Source organism: Sturnus vulgaris, chromosome 4 (genome assembly GCF_052056855.1).
Source record: "Sturnus vulgaris isolate bStuVul1 chromosome 4, bStuVul1.hap1, whole genome shotgun sequence".
Classification (NCBI taxonomy): domain Eukaryota; kingdom Metazoa; phylum Chordata; class Aves; order Passeriformes; family Sturnidae; genus Sturnus; species Sturnus vulgaris.
In genome coordinates this window covers 43,482,488-43,504,835 of record NC_142246.1, presented here as the reverse complement: position 1 = coordinate 43,504,835, position 22,348 = coordinate 43,482,488, and the positions used below count along the sequence as shown (strand labels likewise).

The 22,348-nt window shown below is 38.3% G+C and overlaps 1 protein-coding gene across 10 annotated transcripts in view; it reads left to right on the top strand.

The window, feature by feature from the left end:
- Window positions 1-17,466, top strand: part of ARFIP1 (ARF interacting protein 1) — a 44,097-nt gene extending 26,631 nt beyond the window's left edge. For 8 of the 10 annotated variants that reach the window (XM_088163731.1, XM_088163730.1, XM_014890693.2 and 5 more), the window contains 4 exons: window positions 1,771-1,992; window positions 5,480-5,637; window positions 7,751-7,925; window positions 15,874-17,466. In XM_088163731.1, the coding sequence (XP_088019857.1) occupies window positions 1,771-1,992; window positions 5,480-5,637; window positions 7,751-7,925; window positions 15,874-16,029 (711 nt within the window). In that variant the 3' untranslated portion in view covers window positions 16,030-17,466. The remainder of the gene's footprint in view (window positions 1-1,770; window positions 1,993-5,479; window positions 5,638-7,750; window positions 7,926-15,873) is intronic. The other 2 variants (XM_088163734.1, XM_088163732.1) reach the window with 1 other exon arrangement.
- Window positions 17,467-22,348: the final 4,882 nt, after the last annotated feature.

Genomic DNA, 22,348 nt, shown 5'->3' with positions numbered 1-22,348 from the left:
CTGCTGGGCTTTTTTAGGTGTTTTGCTGTGACTTATGAAGCAACTACTCTTTGGCTGAAAACAATTCCTTCTTTTGTAATTTATCTTTGCTTTCAAAAATTTTGCTTTTCATGATTCAGACTTTTCTCCTGCATTTCCATGGGGGTTTGTGTGTGAGCATCAATTCTTTTGGATAATAGCCAAAATTTGACCATCACTTCCATAATTCCTAATGAAAGGCTTATTTATGCTCTGAGCACATTCAGAGCTAAACTGTATTTTGCAATTTCTCTTGGAGTCTTTGGTAGTAAAGTTGTATTCTATGTTACAATTTGTTATGCTCTCCCAAATCTGTGGTGCTTGACAGACAAAGGCCACCTAGATTAGCTGTGCTTTTTCTTGTGAATTACTTGAATCTAACAAAGTAGCCCAAATAGTCTGTATCTTGTGACCTAAACCTTATGGGTCATGACCAACTTGATCTCCTTGATCATTCTTGAGTGTCTCCTGTGTTCATCTATTAAGAAGGAACATGGAAGTACTAGCAGGTTGAATGTGCATCTCCTTTGGACACAAGTAAAGATGGTATTAAATTAAAGTCTTTGAATTGGGGAGCCCTGGGAAATCCAGTGCTGTAGTGTATTTGGGGAGTATGTTATAAGATAAGCTTGGGCATTTTATTTCACAAAAAAAATTTAAAATAGCAGCTTTGTGGTTAGGCTAAGTCCATTTAGAGTAGTTGTGGCCTTTAATACTAACTTAATTTCCTTGTATCTTTCATTTCTAGCAGTAATTTTTCATATGTCTAAGTTGGTTATGTGTTCGTTCATGCCTTGGGACCACAGATTAACTTCAAGTAACATACTATAGCAGTAAATAATTCTGTTATCCATAGAGAAACTGTATAGCTTAGTTACACATCTGCTTTGCAAATGGCTTTTCCTATGTCTCGGTCAAGGGAAGCCACACTGTGCATCTTGGGAGGTTCACTGCCAAGCTGAGCTCAAATCTCTGGCAAAGAAGGTGTCGCAGATCAGTGGAATGTAGTAGCAGCCTGCTCTGTCACAACCATAGGCTGGGTGAGGGTGTCTACAGTAGTGTAAGAGCACGTTTCCTGCTTAGTGTGTTAGTGAACTGCAAGCCCACTACGAATTAGACTTATGACAAAAAAGAAATAGTCTTTCTGAGTCAATCATCTCCATTTTATAGATGTGTAAATAATAAGTGCATTTTAATACTTCTGCGTATTTCTCAGTAGGAGTTCCCAGTTTCCTAGTCAGCTATAAAAGCACATGCTGAAAACCTTACTTGGCCCCTAAAAAAACCTCAAAATGAACATTTTTGTAAAATGTAGCATGGATGTTCTGATCAGATAATTGGTAGACAAAGCCCGAAAGATTACTAACTAGACATTTTTATGCAGAATAGTAATGCTCCTATTAATTGAGTTAAATGCAGTGGGCTAAAATGCTTCTTTTGACTTAATGAGATTCACCAAACCTATAAAGAGATAAGTGTTCTTTTACTTGAGAAACAATTAGTTATGCTCTTAATTTGCTAACTTCAATATTCATCTTAGTAGGAGTTGAGACTTGTCAAACTGTTCTTGCTGAGTCCTGATAAACTTCTAAAGACTGTGTTGCTTTTTCAGTTTGTTGTGCAAACTTATATTGGGAGGGGTGGTTGTGAAAGAATTGTGTGTAATTATATGTCCCTTGAAGCTGAAAATGGGTGTATGCTGTGTTGTCTTGAGTATACTTGAATCTTTAGAATTTAATTTCTTTTCTGCAGTGTACACGTCAGATCATCTCTGAAAAACTGGGTCGTGGCTCAAGAACAGTGGACTTGGAACTAGAAGCTCAGATAGATATATTGAAAGACAACAAAAAAAAATATGAAAATATCTTGAGACTGGCACAGACACTGTCCACGCAGCTGTTCCAGATGGTACATACCCAAAGGCAACTTGGAGATGCATTTGCTGACCTGAGTTTGAAATCATTGGAACTTCATGTAAGATTTTGCTAAGTGTGAAAGGAATACAATGGCACAGATGAAGATAAGACAAATTGACTCGTGCAAGATATCTGCTAGTTAACAGCTAGTTCTATAAACATTGTAGTTAACAATATATTACATGCTTTTCGTGTTGAAAGCTTATGTGAGTCACTTAAAACTGTAGGAAATTATTGAAATTACTGTAGTTCTTTACTGTTTCTTAAATGTTAGCCTCTAGTTGATGGTTGAACTCAAGAACTGACAGTTTTGCTTTGTAGAGAAGATGCATTTTAGTATTAATTTTGCACCTAATGGAATGTCATCAAAATGTTCCGGAGTGTTACGTCATTTCAATTAGAAAATGTCTTTGGGGAATGTGCCTGGGCATAAGTAGATTAGGGCACATTACTTCACTTGTGTGCACTGAATGTGAGTAAATTATTTTTCTGTAGCATATTTAATCCTTGAGATTTGATCTCAAAGTCCTTTTTTAATCACAATTTTCCTAATAATAAGACTAATTTGTATTCTTATGTTGTCTGGAGTTGCTGAGCAAGAGAGGTAATCTTGAGATACCTGGATTGTTATGAATCCATGGTTTAGAAGTTACTATAACACTGGCACTTTCTATTACCAGGAGTAATGCTGTTTGCTGTAAAGAGAGACAAAGTGGATGTTGCTTGCAGAGTATAGTAACTGGCTTACTTCTACATTGCTTGTTCTGCATTTGTGAAGTTAATTTGATGCTTTGGAAAACCAATATTAAATGGTTTAATAATTCCCTAAAACAGCTGCTGAAACAGCTCAAATTATCTTTGTGATTTTGGAAACATCTGTCTTCTCATAATTGTCTTTTCCCACTGAGTTTTAAGGGAATGGGTGGAGTTCATGCTTGCACAGAGGAACCTTTAGTGTAGGAGTTTCACATTTTTTCATGTAGCTATCACTTATGTGGAGGAATTTTTAATATTAGTCTGACAGACGAAAATCTGTGAATGTAGAGCACTTCTAACAACTAAGAAATTAAATTATCTGCTAAACGAAGCTTTTTATAATCAGTTTATTCTTTGCACAAATATGGGCATGTGGTTTGTGGCAGAACTTAGTGATTATTATGAAATATGTGCTGAAGCTGGATGTTTCTTCCAAAATTTGGATGGAATCTGGCATCATGCTCATTTAATGAATCTTGGGGTTTTTTCCATGATTAGCTTGTAACTTCCAATGAGAGTACTGGTCTTCCAGGTTCTTTCAACATCTTGTATTGGTCTTGGGGTTTGTTTCCGTCATTCATCTCTTGTGTAGATTGTTGAATGGGGTTGTTGATGAAAATCAAATAAATGTTTCTGCTGCTGTAGTAAAAGTTTTTACTTTTACTTTTTCTTTTTTTTTTTAAGTTTTGCTTTGCTTCTTGGGGACTTGCCTGGTGTTTGTCTCTTTCCCCTTTGTGTTTTTCCTGTTTAATCTGTAATGTATTATCATCTGTAGCCTGGCCTGCTTTTGGATATTTGGGGTTTTGCCTCTAAAACTTGTGCAGGACTAAAAGTAAAATTTCTGAATAGTTAGTCTTTAATGTTTAATGTGATAACAGTATATAAGCTTAAATAAAATTTAAAAGCCCCCTCAAGTCTCAAGGCAATACTTCTTTTACACATGATAATAAAACAAAATTTTAATGTGGTATCTGGTGAGGTATTACTTCATGTGAATGGGTTGCTGTTTCTCTTGGATACAAAGATAACTGCTGGTTCCAAGCTCATGTGCCTCTAGGCACATTTAGGCAGATGAATCCCAATTTTCATTTACCTTAGCACAGAGTATAAACTGAGTTTAAACTGGTGAAGAAAGGATTTCCTGTGTGTTTTGTAAGAGGTATCTACAGAGGTCATGGACAAAACTGAAAAGTTTGTATGAAACTATTAGCCATTGGAAGGACACGATTGTTGGTTAGTATATTTGTTAATACTGCAGGCCACTGCAGTCCCATCCTTTTTACCTCCCCCTTTGAACTGATAGTGTTGTTGATTTGGGTCTGGGATGATCTGGGTGAGAGGACCAGCTGAAAAACTAATTGGAGTCTTGCCTGCAGGAGGAAAAATATAGGGGACTAATTGCTGCAAGGGGCAGTCCTACTGCTGTTGTCTATGCTAGCATGCTGCTCTTTCTTCTCTGTGCTAGCACTCATGTTAGCTGTGTAGCTGGCAATGTTAGAGCAAAGCCAGCTGGAAAACACTTGTTTTAGTTTTTATTCCAGCAAAATCTGTAGCAATTTAGCCAACTGCTTTTGCTGCCCAAGCAGCTGTACAAAGCAAAGATGACAGATTTTTAGCAATTTTTACAGGGCTTAGCTCACGAAAACTTGCAGTTCTCTTCCTTTTTTTCTTCTCCTTCAGTTGCTCACTTCCACTGCACCTTCTTCTCTAGAGGATTCTTCCCTTACCATTACCCATTACCCTTACTGTCATGAACTTGTTGACGTGAAATATCATTTGGGTCTGTTGTTAATTTTCTAGACAGGTGACAGGAAACAGGGAGAGTACAGTACTTCTGAGTCAGTTGTTGGCAGTGTGCAAGCCGAAAAAGACCGAAGTTCCAAATATGAACCTAGTGTGTCTTACAGTAATTAACATACAACCAGGGATTGTACTCTTTTGTGAGAACTCCCATCTGTAGAATATGGAGATGCCATATGGAAGACAGATATGATAATTGGGTTCATTTGGCATCCATGCATTAGGAAAATCTTTGCAGCCTTGGTCCGCTTACACTGCTGTTAACAAAGAGACATGGACAAGCATATGTCTAAATGTGACTAAAATGCCTTGGAAATTATTTTGCCCTTGTCCCTTTGAAATTTATGGATGAGCTACATTAAAAATAGCTACATTTTATTTGCTATTCATTATAATGCTCTGCTCTTCAATTATTTACAGCCTATTAAACCATGGTAGATGTTGGGGTTTTTTTTGCAGTACTCCTTTCCAGAATGCAGGAATAAAACTTAATAGCTAATTAATGCTGTGTGCCCTTGTGAATTTAGTTACATTACTGTATTTAATGTCGTAGTGTCTCTGTTCATATTAAAGCATTACCTAGACAGCCATAAGAGATGCTGAATTAAATCCCTGCTAAATGACAATGTGAAGATTGCATTACCACTTACTTTTAAGTAACATTCAAGATATCAGTGTGTAGAAAAATCACATTATAAAATAGGATTTAACATCATGTGTGTTAACATGATTTTAAATCCCAACAACATAACAAAGAAAATCCTAACGTCGTAACAAAATTGTAAACTATGTTTTACTGATATTGGAGAGATTTTATAAGAACTGTGAACTAAATATTGTGTTGAAATCATATTGGATTAATCATAATCATACACAAACAGAAATGAAAGACCTGCCACATCTGTGTTTGCATTTTTTTATATAGTTGCTGATGAATGCTACAATTTCAACTGATCTATAGCTTTGTTTTATCTGTTCTTTGTTTATAGGAGGAGTTTGGCTACAATGCAGATACGCAGAAACTTCTAGCTAAAAATGGAGAAACACTTCTTGGGGCTATTAACTTTTTTATTGCCAGTGTGAATACATTGGTGAATAAAACAATTGAGGATACGTTGTTGACTGTGAAACAGTACGAAAGTGCCAGGTAGCTATCCTGCGTCTTGCTCTTTTCCTTATGAATTTATCCTTGGGAAGCAGACTCTGTATCAGCTTAGGCCTTATATTTGAGTGACTAACCTGTCAGATAAAAACCTTATAACACAGCTTTCATCCAATGAGGGGTTTTGTTTAACTGTAAGTGATTGCACAGATCTTCAAATGTTTTGTATATGTTCCCTTGTAGACTGAATTTTACTTGTTAGCTGTAGGAGTAATTATAGCTGGTTTTTCCAATGTGCTAGATTAAGGTGGCTTTGTAAGTAGCATGACAATGGAAGATTTAACACTAGCTGCATTGCAATAGGTAAAATAATTTCTTTGACTGAAAGACATTTAGTCTTGTGCCTCTGTTGATGAACAATGCCCGCAAGTCACACTTCAGTTTTTATGCAGAAGTTGCAGGCTTGGTCAGAAAGGGGAAAATAAAACAGAAATTTCTTAGTGAGTGAATAATGGCTTTCCTACCCTGGAGAAGGTTACTTTTATATGTGGCGTAATATACTAAAGCCAGGTTCCTTTTTCCTGCCAGGGACTTGTAGCTCTTTCTTGATGAGTGGTTTCATTCTTTCACTTACCAGAATAAAGTGCATTTGTTTTAATTTGACAAAGGATGTAGTTTGTGCATATAATTTTTGTGATATTTGGGTTCTTTTAGGTCAGAAATTGCAAGCTGCTTGAATCTTGAATTTCTTTCCCCTCCTTTTTTAATTGTTCTGTTCTAATGCTTATTTTTAAACAAAATAATAAGTTATTGTTTTGATATTTAGGTAAACTTTCAAAAGCATGAAAGACAGAATTAATGTGTAGATAAGGTATTGCTTTATTTTTGACACATTTAAAAAAAAGAATTGGTTCATATATTTTCCAGGTATCCCCTTGAAAGTTTACGCAAAATATATCTGCTATGATTGTTCTTGTTAGTCATTTTCAATACATGGTTCTTCCTCCTGAAATACCTTCATTGCTTTCCCTTTCTGCTCACTAAAGAGATCAAATATTTTGCCATTTTAATAAGGCAAATAAATTATAAAGGTTCTTCACTGATATGGCCAGTTCATAATTTTGCATTGTGAAAATGGGTTGCATTTATTTCTGTGCCTCTTCTTTCATGTCCCCAGTTGTACTTTAGCATTCATCTGCTCCCCTCTTCTATCAGCTCTCTATTAGGTTAATAGTTTTCATTTTGGAAAGAAAATTTGTGCCATAAATTACATATAAATCCTCAAGCATACTGGCAATGAGAATCAGGAAGAGCCCTGTGAATATTACTCCTTTTACCTCTGAAAAGCTTGTATTTTGCTTTTGAGCAGTTACATCAACTGAAAATTGTGTTTTATAACCACTTTTTAATCCTGATTTGTTTCCAGTTTAAGAAATGTCAGTAAGAAAACATATTTAAAAGGCCAGAAATGGTGTGGTTTGTCCCATTAAAATTTGTGGATATGCTAGGTGCCATTATTTGACAGCTACAAAAAGTATGGAAGGAAGAGTGATGCTTTGGGCAGAGCTGCACCATCTTTTTGCAGTCTGTTTTTCCATAGGACAGACAAGTTCTCAGAAAAGTATTTGTGGAAGAGCTATGAAATATCCAGTTAATTCATGTGGAGAAGCCTGGAGCATGCTGAAAATGCTTTAGGTCAAGAGCTTGGTGTAAGTGGCCTGTTCCTCAAATGTCTGCTTAAAAGGGGTGTCCTGCTGTTGGTTCCTCTTACTCTCAACACAAACTATCCAATGAACTTATTTAACAGCAGAAGAATGACCTGAAAAATACTTGCTAACTTTTTCTGGGTTAGTAGGTCGAAATGTCCCAGGAAAATCTCTGACTACTGAAGCCTGTACAAAACAGAGGGGCTGAGAACATGTGGCCAAGACAGGAACAGAAAAGAGAGCATGCTTGTTGAGGCAGTTTTATACAATGTGGTTGATAAATAGGAGGAGGGAGAAAAAAAACTTGCCCAAGTTTTTTGTTGGTTTTTTTTTTTAATTTTCTGTACTTAACTATTTTGTTCATCTTCTCTTGTACTTGGACTTACATGTGAGGTCAGTTTTGAGACACTGCCCTTAGATGGGGTTTTTTCCTTTCTCTTTTTTCTTCTCAGGATTGAATACGATGCTTATCGAACAGACCTGGAAGAGCTGAATCTTGGCCCTCGTGATGCAAACACTCTGCCAAAGATTGAACAATCACAGCAACTGTTTCAAGTGCATAAAGAGAAATATGACAAAATGCGTAATGATGTATCTATCAAATTGAAATTTTTGGAAGAAAATAAGGTAAGCTATTATTTCTCATGTTATGTTTAGGAGCTTTGTTCTAGAGGTTTCTGCTTTCTAGAAGTATTTTAAGTTGTTACACCTTTAAATATATATTAATTTTAAAATAGAGCAAGCAAAGAAAATAAGCTGAATTTTCTGAGTTCTTGCTGTATCACTGGAAGACACACTTTTAGAGCATGCACTTTTAGAAGTCCCCAAGCAAGCTGCTCCAGCTACAAATGACAAACATTATGGCAGTAAGTTTCCTGTTGATACAGGAGGTTTCAAGTTTGCAAAAGTATTACTTTTACAGTTTACCACATTTGATGGTTAAATGAGTCTTATGATTACTGATTTAATATTCAAAGTAATACATACATTTGGCAACATTGTCATGGAGGCTCTGTACAAAGAAAGTGACAGAACTATGAAGAGGCTTCTTCAAAATTAAGCTTTCTTTAAGAATTTGAACTGCTTTCTATAATTTATGCCCTTATAGTTTCTTAATTTAAAACAGGACTCTTGAACTGTTGGTTTGAAGTGTTTATTTCAACCCTACCATTTCATTCATACCCTCATAATGATGGGATTCTTACCCTTCTTATTCCACAAGGCAAAAATAAAATTGCCATACAAAACTTTTAAACTGTCCTTTCTTTGATAAATAAGTCCTTTTAAATTGTCTCTAATTAGGTGTGAAAATTATGGTCTTTCAAGATCTGATTTTTGTTCATACTCATGCTAAATGAGATGGTTAAAATCATGTGTGGCTATATTTCCCATGTCTTCAGAGGAAAGAAAATGTGATTAAAATTTACCTAGGAGATAGTTGTCAGTTTATCCAGTGTTAATATTATCAGCGGGTTAACATTTTCAGTATGGGCAGATTAATGTATTTTAAAAATTGAAACACAGGTAACAACAGCCTGTCAAAGAATTCATGACTGGCCCCAGATGACAATAGGAAACCATGCTCTTTGCATGGAAGGAAGAAATTTTAAAGGAGAAGTCATGGGGACAAGCTAAACCATTTAAAATGGATTAATATCTTGTATTCTTGAATATATTATCACATATTCAGTTGCATCAGCTTCTTAGAATAAAGCTGAAGGTCGGGGAAGAAACATGAACCATCAACAGATGATAAGAAAAAGGTCAAGAAAATAAGCAAACGTTTTGGTTTCCAAACAATATATGCATAAAACATAGCTCCTGAGCGCTGTTCCATCATACAGGCATCTGCATTAGGACTCCCTGGTCTGGAATCACATAGCCATCAAAAGTTGGCTTAGTGATGGACCAGATCATCAGATGACTAAGAAATTGGCGTTGGCCTAACTTGATTTCTGGTTCTTGCTGAAAAAATTGGAAAATAAAAGGACTGAAAAAATTAATATTGAAATTAATTTTCTTGAAAAAGCTGAAGTCTAGTCTAAACCCTTGTGCTGGTTTGAAAGCAAAACCAGTGCAAGACTCCAAGTCAGTAATACAATTTAATAGGAAAAAGGAGAAAAAATAAAATACATGCAATAATACAAAAGAAAAACCACCAACAGAGTCAGAATACAACCTGACACCCTGTCAGTCAGGGTGTTGGTAGTAGTCCGTATAAATGGTGGCTGCAGTCTTCCTGTAGAAGGTGCAGTTTTCCTCCGAAGGTCCAGCGATGATGTGGAAAAGGTCTGACTTTCCTCTGGGATCTAGTGGAAAAGGGCTGCTTTTGCGTCCCAAACCCCAGTTTTTTATCTAGGTAGGAAAGGCTTGGCTCCTGCCCCTGGCTGGAGTATCTCCCAATGGGATGATGTAATTTTATCAGTCACACAATAGGACTTAATGGCCCATTAACAGAATACATCTTCTGGAGGAAGGATGGGTTGTGAAGAGATAAGGATCACCACCCCTCCCACATTTCAACGGATGGTGATAGAATACACATTTTTGCATTGTACCCCAGGACAACCCTGATACTGAGTCTTGAATTAGAAAATGCTCCTGAGAACTGAGTTTTAAAACTATGCTAGGTGGAAAACACGTACGCTGAAGGTGTCTTCCTACTCTCCCTGCCTTTGTTTTCTTCTCTTACTAACTTGTTTACTACCACTACAGTGTACCTCTGTTAAAATGGTTTAATCTTTTCAGTTCATATCTGTATAGGAATTCTGATGTTTAAGTTCAAATTAGTTTAAAATAGGACTTACCCTGCTTCCTCATTGTTTCCATTACCTATATAACACACTTATCAATTCATGTGTATATGTATAGGAAGGCTTCAGAGCAAAAACATTTTATTTCCATCTTGTATAAAACACATGTCCATAACTTTTTTAAACTAAATTAGATTAGGGAACACTGAAGAAGTTGTCTTCCTAGTGACAGTCTTGAATTAGACCAAGCATCCTGTTAGCAGTCACAGCCTATAAATTGTTTCTGAAAGAGATTGTTTTTTCCTTCCTTCCTTCCTTTTAGATTAATACAGTAGGGAATCTCACATGCCTAAGCCTTTTTATCAGTGGTTGACACTTCTCAGTTTTGAGACTAAAGATGGAAAATATTTACTAAAGGGTGTGTGTAATTCTGTTCTGAAATGAGCTATAAAAAGGACCTCCTTTACACTTAAATATTGGCTTAAATATAATTATCTGCTGAGAGATTTTATGAGGTAAGCTTTATTTTTTTTCAATTTGTTATGTAAGATGACATTTTGTCATCATGGCAATAGTTTGAAGTGAGTGAAGGAAGTAGCTTACCCAGTAGTGTAGGAGTAGCAGGTAGGATGGCTTGTGCTTGCCTTGGAGAAGAAGGGCATAAATTGATGGAGAAGCAATGGAAAGGGAAAGTGATGTGTTCCTGTTTCCATCAGAATCCCTACTCTGGGGTGCAGAGCAGCAGTGTATGAACTTTGCACTGCAGTGGCCTTGGACAGAAAAGCTCAGTCTAGGCTTGCAAATCCTTTGTTTCCTGTGGCTGAGAGTGCTGGTACAGAAGCATTGCCTTTTACACTGCAGCTGGCTTTCTAAAAAAAAGTGTAAGAAGGGAACAGGAGCAGCAACAATTCTGTGCTGTCTGCTCTTGGTGGTGTATTTCTGTAAAGTTCTCAGCATAAAGTGAGCATTCAACTTTTTATAATGGCTGTAGGTGAGCAGAACTCTGCTTTCTGAGTAAATACACTCAGTCTTAGCTCTTGATGAGAATCTGTTTTGAAGAGAATAGCTACTGGAAGAAAGGGAGTATTTGATATTCCAGGAGGAGCAGAAAGATCAGGAGAATCTTTGTGAAGTTCCCGTGTAACAGTGGTAGGACTGAGTTGGGTCCCAGTGTGGCTATCTGATAAGATTTCTTAATTAAGTGCAGAGATCAGATATAGAACAGAATAAACCCAAAAATACTTTTTAATTCAGGTTTTCCCTGTTGTTGCTGATTATGGCAGCATAAATCTGTTGGTTCAGTCAGGAGCAGTTCAACTATCAGCGGTGTTTTCCTAGTAAATGGTGCTGCAAAGAACCTCTGAAGCCAGTTTAACTGGCTGGTGGGCTCTGGTTGGTCTGTGTTGCTGCAAATGTCACCAAAGAACCGGTAATCTAGATGGCCCTATCTAGATTTTCCCTATATAGGGAAAAGGCATTGATTGCATGGTTGCAGTCTCTTTGTGCCTTTTCTCCTCAGTTCATGGGCTAATATTTCAGTTAAAAGCCCTCAAAGGCTCAGAGAGCTGCATTTACAGTAAAGCTGGAATTGCAAGTTTCTGTCTGTAAAACCAAGATATGCAAATTACTATTGACTTTTGTTACAGCATTTGATCTTGAAGTTAGAACTCATTTTGCTTATGCTGCTACAAAGTTTTATTGGTGCTATTCCCAGCTGGCAGAGTTCTGTAGAAAGTTCATAGTATTTGCTAATGACTATAAGCATAGTTGCATTCAAAATCTGCATCTTACAAATAATTATTTTTTTAAAATAAGGATTATGGCCTGTTCTTAGCTCAAAGATTTGTCACTTCTGAAAACAGTTTTAGAAGGTTTTGTTCTTTTGATTAAAGAAAACACTGTTAGTCTTGGATGCACATAAGAAATGTCAAATACCATTCCATATAGAGAAAGAAATTGACTTCACTTCTATGCATTGTACTTCAGGAGTTTGATTCTTAAATGCTTGCTTCCACAAATGAAAGCAGTCTACAATCCAGTGGAGACCCAGATGATGAAACTGTTTAGATTAAGTACCTTCAAATTAAGATAGCTAGGAGAAAGGATTGTGATGGTTGTGAGGAGGTACAAACTCACAGAAAGACTTGAAGAGGTGCTGTCTTTTCAGTTATTGAGGTGACTGAAACAGGCTGAATGAGGAGAGTGTAAAGCAATATACACATACTGTGCCACAGAAAATAGTGTTCAGAGGGAGATGGGGAAAGAGGACAGTATTTACAAAGAACTGAAATGTTAAGAGCATCCATATGAAAAGTCAAATCCAACCTATAGTATCTTCTGTATATGATACTTAAGTCTCCTGCGTAGGTTGTGTCTGGTTTGTATGCTTATCCACAAAGTTCAGTTTTGTTTTGAGATATCTTTGCCAATTGTATTATAGAGTGCCTACTCTAATTATACTTAGGAACAGATTGTTACATGTAGTTAATTAACGAGGAACAAAGATTTTAACTGTTTTTCAACTGCAAAGCATGATGGCTTTTTGACAGCTATACTAGTCATACATTGGAACCTGTATTTTAGCAGCATTCCATTAGCATTCTTTGATTGAGGCAAATCTTCAAGCACTCCTATCCTGGAATCAGTGCTACAGCTTGGTGTTCAAGAGTTGTCCTTTATTGCTGTAGTCTGATAATTGTTTTAAGGCTTTGCTGGAAAAAAAAAAGTGATCCATTCATCCTCCCCTTTCTCCCCATTGCTTTCTCTCTATTGTTTGTAAAAGTGTTTTTGCAGCTGTGTAGAGAATCAGATTGGGGAGCTGATGCAGGTTAAAGCAGATACTTTGTCTGCTTAATTTTAATCTAGATTTGTTCTCTGATTCAACTGGCTGCATACTGCATGAATGTTTTGCCAACAGAGGGCTGAGGTGAAATACAGCATGGAAGTTGGAATCAGTGACTGGACATGGGAGTGGGTAAGATAATTTCCCATTCTCCAAGTTGGAGTGAGGTTCTTTCATTGGAAAAGTGGGTAAATTTGAACTTGGTTTTAAATGAATAGTTGGTGTCCAGTCCTTAGCTGTGGTTGCAGGTGGTTTTGCTGTGGATATTGGGTGTTTTGAGGTGTTACAGCTTTTTTTGCCTTTGCTGGCTGCTGCTTCATAGTAGAGCTTCTTTGTACAGTGTCAGACAGTTTAAGTGGTCTTTTCCTAGAAAAACTTTATCTTAAAGTTACTTGAATGAAGCTATGGAAAAGGAGATCCCACCATCACTTTTGGGATTCACTTAGCAATCAGCTTCTGAAGGAGGAGAGTAGAAGTTGTAACACTTTGAACCTCTGCAACCAGTTTGATAACATCACAATTTCTATCACAATGATCTAGGGGATAGAACCTCATACAATGAGGTAGCTTTAGTAGTTCAAAAAAATCCCTCCAAAACAAAGCATATTTTTTCAATCCAAATTATCTGCCTCTACACTGTCAATTCCTGCTTGTTTGTGTGTCTGTGCACACATCCTTGAGCCTAGGTCTGACTGAATTTTTTAAATTATCAGAAGATTTTGGGGCAGTTCACAGGAGGTTTATGTTAAAAGTTACCCTAACAAAGTACCAAATACAGTTTCAGACTGATGAACTTAGCCTGGTAGGCAAGGTTAATTACCCTTGTTTTATTTGAGTTCCTATAAACTATATGAGTAAAACTCTTGTAGCATTTTAATAATATGCTATTATAACAGTGAGTGTACTTCTCTGTAGAATTCCTGGCTTGGATTTCATGAAGATTGCATGTCAGTGATGAAAGAATCTGCTCAAGAAAAGCACTGTGCTTTCTGTCTAAACTTTTAAAAGCAAACCCTTCATGTTGTTATAATATTTTCCAGTTGTAAAGTGTAATATTTTGGTAATTAACATTTTTATAGATTAAAAATCTGTATGTTTATATACACCTGTCTGCCCACACAATCTGAAGAAGAGGCCATCTTTTATGATGCAAAAAAGAGTCTGAACTCTGATTGATCAAGTGGAGTTAGCTAAATCTTGTATCTTCTAGGTGTTAAAATGTCTGTATGTGATAAATTCTTTAAATTCTTTTGTAAATGGAAAAAAAGTCATCTAAAGGTATAATGGGGAATTCCTGTCTAACCATTCATACCTCTCATGTATTTTCTTCGAGAGCCTTTTGGTGGAATAAAGTAAAATTTTGCATTGTTAATGAGACAAAATGTCTATTCTTTGGCATGTATTTGCATAAATTAATCTGAATTATTAGAGGAAACATAGGGAGAAAACATAGGGATTCCAGTTTACAGATTGTCAGAGCAACTTAGATGAAAATTTGGGCCGGCAAATAAGAGGTTTTCACTTAATTTTTTAATTGAGTCTGCTATTCAGTTAAAACAAAAGATGATATAATCAGAAATTTTAAATTTGTGCAGAATTTTTATATATTCCTGCAGGGCTACACACACATGCTCAGCCATTCTTCCTCAAGGAATTTTTAAAATATATTTATTTCATTTCTGAGTAAATATTGCACTCTTCAGATGTCAGAGCATGTAAAATATAATGGTGGAGGGTGTAATTAGAGATCTTTCATTAAATGAAGACAATAAGGTATTGTGTTGCATGCATTTCCAAGAAGCACAGTAGCCAATAACAAAAACCTTAAAACAGGCATGGCCCACTGGTAGGCACAGGCCAAGCCTGGCCCAAGGACAGTTTTTATTCCCTGCATGACAGAAGTAGACTGTCCCTTGTGGATTGTGATGAGACATGAGACAGTGATCTAAAATTTTGAGTAGTAAATTTTGAGCTTAATCTGTTACCTCCCACATCTTCCCTTGGGGCTCACTCAGTCACCTTGTTCCTCTTTTCCGTTCCATGTTGGCTTCCTGCTGCTACGCTCAGCCTCGTAGACTGGTAATAGGTACAGGGCCACCACTGTGGGGGTTTGGGGTCTGGTACAAGACTAAGGTGGTGCTGGGCAGAGAGCACACTCAGGAACAAAAATGACAGGGTTTGGCTGCAGGAGAAACTGGACAGATGTTTTTCAGCATACTGCTGTCCATTCACAGCTTCAGGTTTCCTGGTGTGCTAAGATGGAAATGTAACATTTGCTTAACTTTGCCTTAATCAATGAGACAGTAGCTTGTTATCATAGACCAGGCTGGAAGAGAAAAAGAGTGGTGCCCTCCAGCTGCCCTTGTGCTCTTCTCTCCAGGTTTTGGTTGCTGCTGTGATAGGTGTATTTAATGACTACTTTGCACAAATGTTAGAGTCAAGATATTGACAAAGCGTTGTAAATAACCCTGTGTTACAGGAGGTGGGCAAGAAATATTGCTGAGAGAAGGACATCAGTTTAATTCGATTTAGGCGTCCATGAGCTGGAAAGCATCAATTGTCTGCAAGGGGGGGAAAACACATGAATTGTATACTCAGATAATGTCCTTGCCATGTACTGTTGTTTCAGGGAGGTCCATTTGGCCTGTAGACACGTATCTTAGAGGTTTGGCATCTACTTTCAAGGCATCAAGTACTTGTAATCAAGTGTTTGATATTTGATAACATTATGCTGTTTAGTGAATTGTGTTTGCTCTGTGCATGCTGAGTTGGTATTGACTGTTAACCACACTTTATGAAAACTCTGAATCACTTTAATGTTAAAGAAATTCATATTTGCATTTCTTATCTGTATTTTTTAGCTTTTGTTAAATAAATCTATAGGAAGTCTGAGCATTTTAAATGTACCTATTTCTTTATAACTGACCTGTGATGATGTTAACATCAACCTCCTCCTCTTTAATTCTCTCCTTGCCTGCAGGTGAAGGTATTGCACAATCAGCTTGCTCTGTTCCACAGTGCCATTGCAGCGTACTTTGCTGGCAATCAAAAGCAGCTTGAACAGACACTTAAACAGTTCCACATCAAATTGAAAACTCCTGGCGCAGATGCCCCGTCTTGGCTTGAAGAACAGTAATCAGATCATAGAAGAGGACACAATGTTAACCTAAAATTCTTTAAATCTGAGAATAATTAAGGGTTGGGTTGAAGGACTTTTGTACTGATTCTTGAACAGACAGCTTTAAATTTTTCCCCTTTTATAATACTGTAAAACTGAATTTGATAGGAAAGTGGGTGACTTTAAGGTAACTAAACATAATTTCAAATATAGAGCACTCCTTTTGTATGTAAAAGCTAGTAGTTTTTTCTGTAACTGGGATAGGGGAGGGAAGGAGGGAGGGGAAACAAAACTATTATAGATTTGCACTGACAAATTACGCTTGTGATTTCTGATATTTTGATAGCTAGTCAAAATATTTCCAAATGGAGGTTTACATGATTTGCACCAACATTGGTATTTTCTAGATGACTATAGAAAACATCTTTGTAATTTTCATATGATTTTTAAAAAAAAGAGAAAGTTAAAACAATATTTTTGCAGATGAATAATATAAGGCCTATATGTGGTATCTGCATATAAGGCAACAGTAGCAGATGGCTCATTGACAAGTGGAATTGCAGCAAATACCTGTTTTAAAAATATACCTTTCCACCAAAGGGTTAAAAAAACCCCAACAACAAAAAAACACTAAAGCAAGAATCACTGTCAATCTGAGGCTTCTGAGCACGTTTTTGCTTTGCACCAAGTGGTTTGCTGAGTGAGGCCAGCCATTAAATGTGCTAATTTCATGTAAAATGTTTCCTTCTCTATGAAACAAATACCATACTAGCCTTAAATCACAGGTATGTGCCTTTTTATAAGATAATATTTTCCACCAATGTATGTAATCTAAGAACCCTTTCATGTAATAGTTTGTCAGTTCCTAATAAGGGGAACACAACTGTCTAAATGCTGTGCCATTGTACACTTAGAGCAAGTTTAAAGCTTTAGTTAAACTTCATGGACAGGTATGATTTTGAGAGGAAATCGAGCCAGTGTGTTTTTTCTGTTTAATTGAAAAGCATACTTCAGTAATGGGAGCAAAATGGAGGACGTATTTTTAATTTCTTCATCATTTCTGCAGTCCTTAAATGTAAAATTATATGTCAATTTTATCACAGACATTTTAAATTCAATATTTTGGAGTCCTCATTTGCATGTTATGTTGCTTTGTTATGTTAAGTAAAATGAAATGCTTCAAATATGCTGTTTACAATGGTATGAACTGTATGATTTATGTGCTGTATGTTCAAACACCTTTCAGCTGACATTCTTAAAGTTTTCAGTGCTTAACACAGCTGTAATATAACTGTAAATCAAACTTTTTAATCATTCCTCCTTAAATTCTTAGCCTGACAGAGCCTTCTTTATGTTTGTGTTCTGTCAGAATCTCTTGTAATAGCTCAATTACGTTCCCTAGAATGTATATCTTATGTGAATTTTGTATTCATATTAAATGTGTTTGCAGTCAAACTTTCTTGTCTTGTGATGCTTAAAAGCAGAAGGGAGCTTCTACAGTGAAAGCTTAGCCCTGTTTTTGTGAGTTGTCACCCCTGCCCAAGAATATCTCATAAAACAGTCCTAGGCAGTGGTGCTGTTTTAACAGTGAGCAAGTTCAGCTGGAAAGTAAATCCATAGTGAAACAAATCTTTCAATTTATGTCGTTTTCTGCTTGAACTTTTAAAGGGAATTTAATTTCATTTACAATTCTTATGAAGCCGTTGAATTCCACTGAATCCTGGCACACATGTTGTATGACAGCACAAGGAAAGTGAGCTGAGTGACTCGGGTTGAGCTGGGAAATGCATTATTGTAGAAGTAAAGAATGCAAACCCACTGACTACAATGGAAGTATTGGCTTTCAGAACACTATAGGAAAAAGGTACATAAAAGAACATGTACTCTTGGTTTCTCTCAGATTCACATGTCTCCTGCTGAGGAGTGCTGCTGTTCAGAAGGAACCTATCTGCCAGAAATGGTAAGAGCGAGCTTGAATCTGCAGTTGCCTCAAGATAAGACCGACTGATGTGGCATTGTGTAACCCTCGAACTTTTGCAATGGCTTAAAACTGCTGGCGTCTTTTCACGTGGAAGAAAAGGTGGAACCGAAGAGAACTTGCTAAAACCTGTCGGTGTATTGTTTAATACCAGGGGTGTTGGAGGTTGGTTTTTCTTTTCCTTGTTACTTGTGGCACTTTTTCCCATTGAGTTGCTAAGAAGCAGTGATGGCTGGGTACTTGAGATGGGGGAAGGGGAACTCCTCTGATTTTTGGATGTTTCTCTCAGAAGAACAGAGACATCACAAGATTAGAAGCAGGTAAAAGGAGAGTGGGGGCAGTTACTAGCTCTCGCTCGCTCTTGGCTTCGGATGAGAACCGTTGCTGCAACCACTGCCTTAGCCCAGCTGGGAGCTGCCTCTTAGACTGCTGGACCCGACAGCCTGGCCCTGCTAGGACGTCCTGCCATTTCAGCTTGCTCTTTCCGAGTATCCTGCTGGAGCACCAGGACTGACACTGCCACAGGGTTCATGAAGCAAAGTCTTTTCCATCCCTTCCCGTCTCGGACACAGCCGCCATTACCACGTACTGCCCGAGCTCGCGCCACAGCGCCCCCTGCAGCCACGGGGGGATCATCGCAACTGTCCTGCCCACCGGGAGCCTGCCATTAGTCATGAATCTTACCGTATTTTGTGGTATCTCCCACCCTAAAATTACTGAACTACTTGTTGCTAAGTGGTGTGAAATTGAAAGAGGGGCTTATTAGATCTTTATTAGACAGAGGATTTGACTGTTGCTTGGTTTATATTTCTCTCATTTCTTACTATTTGGCCTTGTTAGTTGTTCTTTGACATCTTTGTCTTCTTTCCAGATGGTCTATTGTTAAAAGCTAGAAATACATAGAAAGCAGGGTTCTCTGTCTGTGACAGCTCTTGTTCATCTCTCTACACCTGTTTTCACTAATGTCCTTCCTCTTCTTTTCCATGAGTCTTGTGTGGAAACCAAATGGCCAGGAAGATGGGGGTTGTTTACATGTTTTGTCATTGTGTCAGTAGTTTGAAGTGCGTGAAAGAAGTAGCTTACCCAGTAGTGTAGGAGTAGCAGGTAGGATGGCTTGTGCTTGCCTTGGAGAAGAAGGGCATAAATTGATGGAGAAGCAATGGAAAGGGAAAGTGATGTGTTCCTGTTTCCATCAGAATCCCTACTCTGGGGTGCAGAGCAGCAGTGTATGAACTTTGCACTGCAGTGGCCTTGGACAGAAAAGCTCAGTCTAGGCTTGCAAATCCTTTGTTTCCTGTGGCTGAGAGTGCTGGTACAGAAGCATTGCCTTTTACACTGCAGCTGGCTTTCTAAAAAAAAGTGTAAGAAGGGAACAGGAGCAGCAACAATTCTGTGCTGTCTGCTCTTGGTGGTGTATTTCTGTAAAGTTCTCAGCATAAAGTGAGCATTCAACTTTTTATAATGGCTGTAGGTGAGCAGAACTCTGCTTTCTGAGTAAATACACTCAGTCTTAGCTCTTGATGAGAATCTGTTTTGAAGAGAATAGCTACTGGAAGAAAGGGAGTATTTGATATTCCAGGAGGAGCAGAAAGATCAGGAGAATCTTTGTGAAGTTCCCGTGTAACAGTGGTAGGACTGAGTTGGGTCCCAGTGTGGCTATCTGATAAGATTTCTTAATTAAGTGCAGAGATCAGATATAGAACAGAATAAACCCAAAAATACTTTTTAATTCAGGTTTTCCCTGTTGTTGCTGATTATGGCAGCATAAATCTGTTGGTTCAGTCAGGAGCAGTTCAACTATCAGCAGTTTTCCTAGTACTTAACAAATAGTGTCTCTTACTGTGCTAATGAAATAATTATACATCTTGCTGCCTTTTAAAGAATATAAGGGCTGGAAAATCAAGCACTTGAGATAAATAATGCTGAAAACTAGTGTTGTCTATTCAATTTTGATTTGCCTTTCTTACATAGGTGTATGCATCATGCTAGTTTTATGTAATGGTGGTAATTAATTGCAGGGTTTTATTTTGAAAGCTTGCCTAACAGAGTGCTTAATTTTGAACCCAAATACAACTTGGTTTTAATGTCACAGGAGTGTCACAATTAACTTTTTCTCCTCCCTTTGTCCAAACTGTGTAGACTCGAGGGCTTGTAATGAAGATGACACCTTTTTTCAGATGGTATAAATTGTTTTATTTCCATTAGATCTGTTCAGTTATTAGATTTGTGTTCAGCCTAAAGAATTAGAAGTTCTGTGCTCTGAAGAAAAGCAGAGTTTGCAGAAGATAAGGTAATTTTTTATTTCTCATAAGAAAAAAAAATTCAAAAAAAGTAGTCATCCTAAAAGCTTCCTTGAGCATTTCATTAACTAGAAATCTTAAAAAATTAACAGTATGATTTGGTTTTGTAGTATACCAACTCATCTAAATGCTATCTGTTCTAGGGAGGTGCATTTGTTGTTTATTATAGGTGGGGCTGCTTGATCTACCTATTATTAAAGTTGCCTAATACTTCCTACTGTAAAGACCTGTTTTCAGTTGTTTATAATTCAGATTAATTTTAGCCATGTGGGCAAAATATTTCCCTGTTTGGTTTAGGTGAAAAAAATCAGCTAAAAACTTAAAATTAATTTGGTAACCTGTTTGGAAGAGCTCAGGGAGAAGAAACCCCCAGGGTGAGGAAGAGTAAATACTTTAACTTCGCATGCGGACTGGCTCCCACGTCCTCTGCTGTCCTGTTTGGGTTCTGACTTTTTTAATACAATGCCGTTATGCAAGTCTCTTGTTTAGCTTGCTCTTTCCATCTTTTTGAGAGAACATTTGTGTTCATGACTGGCAGCAATGAAAACAAGTCCCTTTGGTTCCAGCACAAGCAGTTACAGTCCAAGCAGCAAAGCACTTCCTTGCTAATGACCTCAGGGCTGACCTGACACTCTCAAGTAATGTCCACACTGGCTCAAAGCTGAATGTGTCCTCTCCAGCTGCTGCTAACCCTGCCAAGCAGAGATGTGCTGTGATGGGAATTGCCTTTTACTGCAGTTGAAATACTTTCACTCAGTGAATTTTCAGCTTAAATGACTGGGTTCTGGCATTACATTCCTTAAATTCTCCTTTTGTTCTAATATTACTTTTTAAAATTGAGGTGACTCAAGCAGGCTGTCCTTGCCAGACCAGTAGGTAAGATCTCTGGCTGCAGAACTGGGAGTAAGAATGGTGTAACCTCAGCGACCATGGGCCTGGGCTCCAGGCCTGGGACTAGAGGAGGCCACTTGGTCTCCCACTCTTCCTCTGGTTCCTGTCTTCCAACACCTGAGCAGAGTGAATAGCACAGGTGAGGCCCTACACACTCAGGGTAAGGCATGAGACATGATTTTTGTCCTGCTGCTCCTGCCTTCCTATCCTGGTTGTGCTAAGGTGTTATTTTCTCTCTCCTGTGCTCATCTCAGAAGTTCTGGTGACCTATTAAGTAAGACTGGAAGTGAGGTTTCTTCTTTCTCCCTCCCTCCTTTCTCAGGAAAGGGTGAGCTTCTGTTTCTGCCTTTGGAATTTGCCTTCTATAAAAAGTAGCGTTGGGGTGTGTGGGCTGATTGACTTGAGTGAGGTTCTTCACCTATATTCTTCCTGGGAAAACGTTTTGGCTTTTTTTAGAAATAGGATTTGATCTCTTCATAAAATATTTTAGTACCATTTGTAATTTTTTTTTGTCTTATCAGTGAATGGTACTTTGGCTTTCGGGTATCCACAACTCACATACGCTGCTGCCTGGAGCGTTGTAACCCAAGGGCTAAGATCACATCTTAAATTCGTCTGCCCTTCTCTCACACCGTCTGCTTTGGAGTCACAAAGGGCCCGTCTTGCTTGCTTCCCCCGAGCTTGCAGGGTTGAGCCGGCGGGGAGCTCCCGGGTGAGGGATGCGGGATGGACCGAAGGATGCGCTTGCTCGGGAGCGTGGGCAGAGGGCGAAAGGCTTCAGCCGTGGAGAGTAGCCCGTTCCTTCCAACTGGGCGCTCTGCTGGTAGCACTGCTGTCTTGTTTCTATAGAAATAGTTGCTGTGAGTGCGGAGACACCGTGCGGGCAATGATGGATGGACGAATGTGTCGATGGATCAGCTCAGCCGGAGCTGACTTACACCCAGTGCCCCCAGAGGCGCCACTTGCGCATCTCCGTTCGCCGCAGCCGCAGCACTGGCAGTGGGTCACGGGTCGCTCTCCTCTCGCACGGGCTTTTCGGTGGCATGGGTCAGACAGGCGGGATGGAGTCCCTGCTGCCCGCAGCTGGGCCACTCCCGGGTTTGCCACCGTCACCTGCCGCGGCCCCGCCCGGCCGCGCCTGCGCTGCCCCGCCCTGCGCTCCGGCGGC